Source organism: Cajanus cajan, chromosome 9 (assembly GCF_000230855.2).
Source record: "Cajanus cajan strain Asha chromosome 9, NIPB_CcT2T_4, whole genome shotgun sequence".
In the NCBI taxonomy this organism is placed as follows: Eukaryota; Viridiplantae; Streptophyta; class Magnoliopsida; order Fabales; family Fabaceae; genus Cajanus; species Cajanus cajan.
The window spans coordinates 39,223,928-39,233,142 of record NC_138525.1 but is presented as its reverse complement, the minus strand read 5'-3'; the positions used below and the strand labels follow the sequence as shown (position 1 = coordinate 39,233,142).

At 39.8% G+C, this 9,215-nt stretch overlaps 1 protein-coding gene across 1 annotated transcript; it reads right to left on the bottom strand.

Annotated features, from left to right (window-relative positions):
* Positions 1 to 1,148: 1,148 nt before the first annotated feature.
* On the bottom strand, positions 1,149 to 5,833 carry LOC145951734 (uncharacterized). Its single transcript, XM_083063658.1, has 2 exons — positions 1,463 to 5,833; positions 1,149 to 1,383 (listed from the first exon to the last, which is right to left on the bottom strand). The coding sequence occupies exon 1, from the start codon at positions 5,410 to 5,412 to the stop codon at positions 4,087 to 4,089; it is 1,326 nt and encodes a 441-aa protein (XP_082919784.1). The 5' UTR covers positions 5,413 to 5,833; the 3' UTR covers positions 1,149 to 1,383; positions 1,463 to 4,086.
* Between the last annotated feature and the right edge of the window lie 3,382 nt (positions 5,834 to 9,215).

Here is a 9,215-nt window from a genome sequence, read left to right as displayed (position 1 = left end):
AGCTCAGCGAACTGTTGGCGAATAACTTCTCCGCAGTCACTCCCATGCTCCACAACGATTCGATGTCCTCTGACGCGCTCACGTGGTCCAGCCGCGTTAGAGTTCGATCTTTCCCGAAGCGGCTAGCGAGGTACTGACTCTTGGAGGCTCCCTTTGACGAGCCAGATGGCGGCGTTGACGCCGCAGGAGTGGACGTCGAAACCTCGGAGCTCGGCCCCTTACCGCGATCCTCAGCAGTAGCAGTGGTGGCAGGCGTCCCCTGCTCAACAATGGGAGCGCCTACCCCCGGCGCCCCCGAGCTTGGAGCCACTTGGTCCTCGACAGCGTTCACCGCCTGTAGAGAATGACAACACGTCAGAAAACCAAGACAGGGACAACATAGAAGAAAAACCACAAGTGATGAAGGCACCAACCTCGACAACCTGAGCAGTAGGCTCGGCAGCCTCAGTTGCCACCCCGGCAGCCGTAGCAGACTCCTCAGTAGCTCGGGTAGCTCCCTCAGGTGGCGAACTCCCCGTAAGGTCGACTGCCTCGGCATCGGCAGCCTTGGAGGTCACCTCCTCGGCATCCACTAGTACACAAAGGGTCTTTTACATCGCGTATTTTGAGCCTTTTACGTTGGAAAAGGTTCCGACATTAATACGGGAGATGTAAATTTACGTCGCCTCTGAAAGATGACGTAAATTTACGTCGGGGATTCTCTCAGACCGACATAAAAAGGGACAAAAAACATACCACAATTTTACGTCGGACATGGCGTTGTCCGACGTAAATTTACGTCGGCCATTGCAAGGCCCAACGTAAATTTACGTCGGACAACGCCATGTCCAACGTAAATTGTGGGAGTTTTTTTTAAAACGTTTATAAATTTTTTATATACCCAACACCTGCATATAAATATAGTCTAGAATACCAAATCTAAACCAGGCAGTCCAGAATAGAAATTCAAATTATATTTCAAAATTGAATGACAAAAATAAAATAATATATAAATCTTAAAAAACATAAATTATGACAATGTAAATCCTATTATCCTAAAAAAGCTATAAAACATATGTTTGTCAATGCTAACTAACTAAACTAACTAACTATCAAACTATAAACATAATATCTAACTAACTAAACTTAGAAAAAAAGTTGCTCATTGTTCTCTTATCTTGAGCAACTCATCTTCGGGCAATGGAGATGGATCTTGAAAGACCTGAAACATTAATTTAAGTGTCATTAATATGCAATGTTAATTATCCTAAAGGTAAATATAGTTAAATAAATTTTGATATGAATTACCTGCGCCCAAGAATCAATAATACCCGCAGAAACTATGGCTCTCATCCAATACATGATGTAATAGCCACATTCAAACGAGTCTTGTTGCTTATTACACTAAAATGAGAAACAAATAACTATTATTTCCAAAGTCAATAATTTAAATATTATTGACTGTATGAATTAATTTGCTAACCTTAGGGTATATGAAATGCAATGACTTTGATGATCTGGCTCTTCCACTTAAAATATTAGCTCCAGACACGATTCTAATTAATTGAAATAAAAACAAATGTTAGCCAATATATATAATTATAGTTTTAAAACATAATGAAAAAATTTAGTTACCCTTGTAATTGGCATTTAATTTCGTGGCTTGGTTTTCGATGTAGTGAACAAAACCACACCACGGTGTATTCTTTAGGAATGATTACCATTAACTGCCAATGGGACCTACATTGTATGACAAACAAATTAGTTATAAAATTACCATGATTAAAAAACCAATTAAAAAACTAACCCGTCAATGTATGGAGCCATGTATATATCTCTTCTTGAGTCACTCATCCATGTTTGCATATATTGTTGGATCTGGACCTGAGTGTTTCCTGATTTTTGGATTGATTGAGGCTCAATAAATCCATATACTTCTGCTTGTGCTTGCTCCACACTCAATTTGTCCATGTACCTATCACAAATAATTATTATAAGTTAAATGTAATTATTGTAAATTTAGACTCATAAAAGAAAATATGACTTACATGGCCCACAGCTGTATGATAGATATATTTAACATGGAGTTTCCCCCAACAATCTCTAATGCATCAGGCAGAGATATGTATAGTGGAACATCAGAGCTATCAACTCCAAAAACTCTAATGTCCCACTGCAATTGAATTGGCTTCTTCTTTAATCGTGGTAATATGATTAGAAGCTTAGATATGGGATCACCCTCAGCTTCTGCGATATTAGCATCATCAACATGAGGTTCTCTCATGACCTCCTTACCACGATTGATAAAATCCTAAAGAAATAATCAAAATTAGATAAAACAATAATAGAATTATAAGAATATAAAAGAGCAATAATATAATTACCTTTGCCCGTGCTGAAAGCGGCATGACCAAACATTTTGGCCAAGCTAAGAATGTCCCGGTTGCCTGCCCCACTAGTTGAACCTCTGTATTGGGCAAAGGCACTGGAGCAGCAGCATCTTGAACTTGGTCAACCACAACCCGTGTCCAGTCTGGCTGTAGAGGGACACCATGGATGGTTGAGCCACCCTCAAATACTCGGCCAATAGCCACTAACCGTGGGGGGTCATCCTCAACATATAACTCACACTAGTTTGGTACATCAGTGTGAGTCTGATCCGGTGAGGGATTTGGAGCAGCACAACTCCCTTTAGTGCTGACTCGAACACCATCATGAGCAACTGCAGTCTGTTGCTGAGAACGAGCCAAAATTTCAAACTTCTGTTCAAACTCTTTTTGAATATTCTTCAATCTCTCTTCAAACTGACTCTCCAATCTCTGCTCCATTCTCTGCATAACCTCTTGACTGCAAGAGTCAACAGTGCTCCTCGATGATCGGGCACCAAAGAAATCTCGGCAGCTCCAAGAACCACTAACACCATGCACACGGCCTCCGTGCTCTGGCCTTCCTATGGCCAAAGTAAGGATATCATTCTGACCATCGGAAACAAATGAGCCCTGGGTGCTCTGCTCAACTAAACCCTCCTACAACATATTAACAATAAGTATACCCTAAACTACACTTATGAATTAAATGAGTTGAAATGAAGAGTCTTAGTTTGTATATTTTTACTTACTATTTTATCTGCAACGACCCTTGCAAACTCAGAAGTAATTTGCCCATCTGATTTTGTCTGGGCTGCTATCCACATCTCATGGCGGGGAGGTGACTCCACACGGTCATTAGACTCAACCCCTGCTGCCTCTGCCCTAGCCTTCTTCATTTCCTTTTTTTTTTCTTTCATATCCCCCTCTTGACAATAGATGGGGTGCATCATTCTTGGCTTGTCGTTCTTGGGCAGCTATTCTTTTAGCCTGCAATAATACAAAAAAGAAAATGAGATTAATTAAAATATACCTTAAGTATTTGTGTCAATGTAAGAGTTAGCAATAACTAACCTGCCACGAAGGGTCCAATCGAGTGGCACGAAATTGCATCCACTCATCATTAGTGATATGGTACTTTAGACAGGGAGTCTCATTTTTTCGCTCTCCAAATACATACTCCCATGTCAAGAAAGTCTTGAAGTCTCTCCACCTGGTGGCCAGGGAAGATAACATCTTCCTCCTCATGACCTCAGTGTTGGGAATGACAAAATTTTGCTATGAAAATAACAACAATTAATAAATAATGTATTTAAGTTATATAATATTCAAGGGATGTGAAAGTATATACCTGAATATCCTGCCACATGAGGTTCTTGTCAACCTCCTGAACGTCATCCATGATGGAATGATAATAGAAACATGTCGTCGAGCTAGGACTCCCAAATAGCTCTTAAACTTGGCAGCATTTGGGCCTGATGCCTTGCCAGAACGAGGATCCACCTCAACCAGTGTCCTCTCCTTGGCAATGCGCCCAGCTGTCAACCCAGACAATCGGGTGACAGATCTACCTTCCCTCCTTCCACTGCCAGACCCAGAATCCTCCATAATCCTGAAAAAATTAAACTCTCATTATTAAAACAATGAATTAACTGAATAGACAAATAAAGTAAAAAACATAATAACAATATAGCAACATAATAACTAATAAAAAAATAAATATTACACAAACAGAAACCTATTAGGTTGGAATGTTTTCCCATATTCCTTCATCATGATCACTTCGAATAGCATGTATTTCGTCCACTTCATGGTCCGCAATAGGACCAAATGATCTGCTTGAGAAAGACGGTGTCTCATGCATATCTAGAGACTCATCTTCGTGAGTTCCATGCATGGTTCTAACTTCGAGGACCTCTGACCATTTCTCATTACATGGATCCCTGACATAAAAAACTTGTCTTGCTTGATATGCCATAATAAAAGGTTCATCCTTATAGCCGACCTTATTCAAATCAACCAAAGTAAATCCTAAATCATCTGTCTGCACACCGGTATTGCCATCAACCCATTTACACTTGAACATAGGCACTCTAAACGTAACATAATCAATTTCCCATATGTCTTCTATGACTTCGAAATAACTCATGGATGTTGTAATGGGATTTTTATCTTTTGAACTAGCAAAGTGCACAGCCTCAGCCTGAATTGTAACCCCACTATTTTGTACTCTACTTTTGTCATCTTCTGTCTTTGTATAGAAACAATATTTGTTAATGTCATACCCACCAAATGTAATGACATCGTTGTTAGGCCCACGCGCGAGTCTCAAAAGTGTATCAGAAGCATTAACCTCACCATAAACCTTTTTCTTAAACCAAGCTAAGAAACTCTTGTTATGTTCACTCAATACCCATTTCTCATTCATCCGGGGGTGTGCTATCTTGATTTCATCTATGTGTTCAGATATGTAAGGATTTACTTCATCAGTGTTGTTCAATATGTACAAATGTGCTTGGTCAACTTCTGTTCGACTCACAGTTCTAATCTTTAAACTTCGAGTACCCTTACCAAATTGTTTCCCATCATGTCGAGTCTTGGGAATTCCTATTGGTTCTGATTTCGACATGTACCTTGAACAAAACTCAATGGCTTCTTCTGCAATGTACCTCTCCACAATAGAGGCTTCTGGGCGGTATTGATTCTTGACATATCCTTTTAAGATCTTCATGTATCTCTCAACAAGGTACATCCATCTAAGATAAACCGGGCCACACAATCGAATCTCTCTAACCAAATGAACTATCAAATGCACCATGATATCAAAAAATGAAGATGGAAAATACATTTCCAATTGACACAAGATTGTGATTGCTTCATTTTCTAACTCATCTAACTTTACAGGGTTAATTACTTTGTTGCAAATGGCATTGAAGAATAAACAAAATCGAGTAATAGCAACTCTAACAGAAGATGGTAAAATGTTACGAATAGCCACATGAAAAAGTTGTTGCATTAACACATGACAATCGTGAGACTTTAAACCAATCAACTTCAATTCTTGCATAGACACCAGACTCTTAACATTTGAGGAGTACCCTTGTGGAACTTTCACACTGCTTAAGCACTCACAAAAGCTTTTTTTTTTCTTTCTTTGATAGAGTATGACAAGCTGGAGGCAAGTAAGTGCGTCTTCCAATAGACAGAGGATGTAACTCAGAACGTATACCCATGTCCACCAAATCTTGTCGTGCTTTCAATCCATCTTTAGTCTTTCCTTTGATGTTTAGCAATGTCCCAATTACACTATCACAAACATTTTTCTCCACATGCATCACATTTATGCAATGTCTAACATCTAGCTTGCACCAATAAGGAAGATTAAAGAATATTGATCGTTTCTTCCAGATATTTCTCTCAGTTGACTTCTTTTGTGTCTTTCCGAACACAATGTTAATGTTCTTCACCCGTTGATATACTTCTTCACCATTGCGCGGTGTCGAGGAAATTTCATCCTCCTGACATCCATTGAATGCTTTCTTCAATCTACGGTATGGATGACTATGAACAAGAAACTTACGATGCCTAGTGTACGCAATCTTTTGCCCATGTTTCAATTGGGTATAACTTGTGTTTTCTTCACATATAAGACATGCTAATGACCCTTCACACTATACCCACTCAAGTTACCATATGCTGGAAAATCATTTATTGTGCAAAATAACATTGCACGCATGTTAAATTTTTCTTCACGATATGCATCAAAGACCTCCACTCCTGTGTCCCACAACATTTTCAAGTCATCAATCAATGGACTAAGATACACATCTATGTCATTTCCTGGTTGTCGGGGACCTGATATCATCATAGACAACATAATATATTTTCTCTTCATGCATAGCCAAGGAGGCAAATTGTAAATGACCAACAAAACTGGCCATGAACTGTGTTTACTACTTAAGTTCCCATAAGGATTCATGTCATCTGTAGCTAGACCAATTCTCAAGTTTCTTGACTCTGCACCAAATTCTGGAAATGTTTCATCAATCCTCTTCCATTGCGGAGAATCAGCTGGATGTCGAAGAAAATTGTCACATTTTCTACCATTTTCATGCCATGTAAGGTTTTTTTGCATCCTCTTTAATGGCAAATAAACTTTTAAACCTAGGTATTATTGGCAAATACCATAAGACCTTAGCAGGGGGACCCTCTATTTCTTCCTCACCACTACTTCCATCAGTTTTCTTTTTGAACCGCGACAATCCACATGTGGGACACACTTTTAGTGTAGCAAAATCATTTGTATACAATATGCAATCATTAGGGCACGCGTGTATCTTCTTATACTCCAAACCCATTGGACATAGTATCTTCTTTGCCTCATAGTTGCGATTAGGTAACGTGTTATCTTCTGGAAGCATCTCCTTCAATAACTCCAACAATTCTGTGAAACTTTTATCAGTCCAGCCATTTCTTGCTTTTAAACTAAACAATCTTAAAGTTACTGATAATCTTGTAAACATACTGCATCTTGTGTACAATGGTTGCTCAAAATCATACTTTAAGGTATCATACACATGTGCTCTTTCAAAATTTTCTTCACCAACATCACGTATCATCTCTTCTAAGTTATCTTCCATCCCTTCAAAATTTTCAGTTGTTGACACTATTGGAATGTCTAATATTTCTTTGTGCCATGTCCATACTGTATAACTCTTCACAATACCATATATAAACAGGTGATCACGTATTTCTCCAACTTCTTGACGTATCTGATTCAAACATCGAACACATGGACAATAATATGCCCCTTTGATGGGTTTCCCATTTTCTCTTGCAAATTGTAAGAACTCTTCAACTCCATTTCTGTACTCTTGACTAATGCGACTTGCATTCATCCATCTTCGATTCATTATCTATATATTAACACAAATTAACTATTGACTCAGTTATTCATAATTTTTCTAACCTAAGCTACAAACCTAAAAGATTGATAGTAATTTCGGATAAAATCCATAAATATTTCTACTAATACGATGGTAAACTAAAGGTCAATGCCTAAAAAAGTCAATATTTAATGCATCTAGAACAGCCCGTACTGAAATCAGAACAGGCCGTTCCAGATCAACAATTTACAAACCCAACAATTTAAGCAGAACGGCCTGTTCTGCAAGGAGAACGACCCGTACTGCAAGGAGAACGGCCCGTTTTGCAAGGAGAACGGCCCGTTCTGCAAGGAGAACGGTCCGTTCTGCAAGCAGAACGGCCCGTTCCAGATGAAAAAATAGCAAAAAAAACATAGAAAAATTGCGTGGACAAGAAACTAACCTCAAACGAGCAACGTGCAGACACTTAGAGACTTGGAAACGTTCAATGCACAAATAAACGCAGTGGGAGACTTAGAAAATCAGAGAAAAGCTAATAGATTTCGTATACACTGTGAGCGCGGGAATGGAAAATGAGAGGTTGGCCAATATAGTCGAACATTTACGTCGGATGGGGTATCTCAGACGTAAATTTACGTCGGACTAGGGGGGTCTGACGTAAATTTACGTCGGTCTATGGGGTTCCGACGTAAACTTACGTCGGTCAGTATCACTTCCGATGTTAATTCCCTAATTTACGTCGGACCCTTTGTTGTCCGACGTAAATTAGTCTCCACATATTTACGAAATTGCCACCGCATTTTTACAATGTCGGGGTTTCTCATTTCCGACGTAAATTGGGTGACGTAATAGCCCTTTTTTGCACTAGTGATCGTGAGGGGCAGAGGTCCCCCCGACCTCTCTTTCTCCCCTCTTTCTTTTTCTTCGGGTCTCCAGGGGAGCCACCTCCTCCTCCTGAGGCTCGGGGACCTTGATTTCGGCAACATTGTAGCAGTGCTTTAGCTCACGCCACTTGTTTCTGCCCATGATGCCTACAAACACAAGAAATCAATTACATCAGCAAAAGAAGCTTTTACAAATCCTAACAATCTAAGAAAGACGGGATACTCACTCTCTAAGCCCCTCTCCTTGTACGCCGAGTTCGCAAGCGATAGGACGAGCTTGCAATCCAGCAGGCGAGGAAGGGCTTCAAGGTTCTTAATGGCGGCCGACTCTGAAGCCGTCAATTTCAACTCCCCCACTCCGTGGAACCTAGCCGGGACTGGCCGCCAGTAAAAGGGGAACTTCGGCAACCCACCGAAGTAGAAGGCCCCATCCTCTAACGGGTCAATGTCTACAAGCGCCAGCCGAAAAAACTTTTGTTTAAAATTTTTATATGACTGGGAGTATAGGGAAAATAGACCCCCATCCTGATAGATCATGGGCCAAGGGCCTAGTCCCTAGAGCTATGGCTAGAAGAATTCAAGAAGAGTTGGACCTCTTAAAGATTAGTGGGCTTTTCAAGCCCAAGGTATTCTTCACTTGGACCACTCAATCATAAAGAGAAGGCCTAGTTCTACTTGTGTATATTGTATAGTTTATACATAGTCTCTTGTATAGGTTATTTTTGCCTTTGTATTTGTGAGGCACTTTTCTTGCTTTTTCTAGTGTTTGTATATTGATTTTAGGGTAGGCTACTTGGAGAGTTTAACTCCATTTAACATCCCTAGTTGATACATTCATTTTGTATTTTTTCAGTAGGGAAAAAGGGGTGGCATTTAGCAATGCTTGAGGGTGTGACTAGTAATTGGGTCAGGACTGGGCCTAGGCAAAATTTTACATATTGGACTCATTTTGCTCCTAATTTTTCATAGATTTGATTTAGCTAGGTCTCATCATCATATGATGAACCTAACTAAACCAAATCAAACATTTTTGAATTAAATCATGGAGCAATTTGAGCACTTGGCCGCCTAGCTCTCCAAGTTCCTCTTTGGCCGAAAAT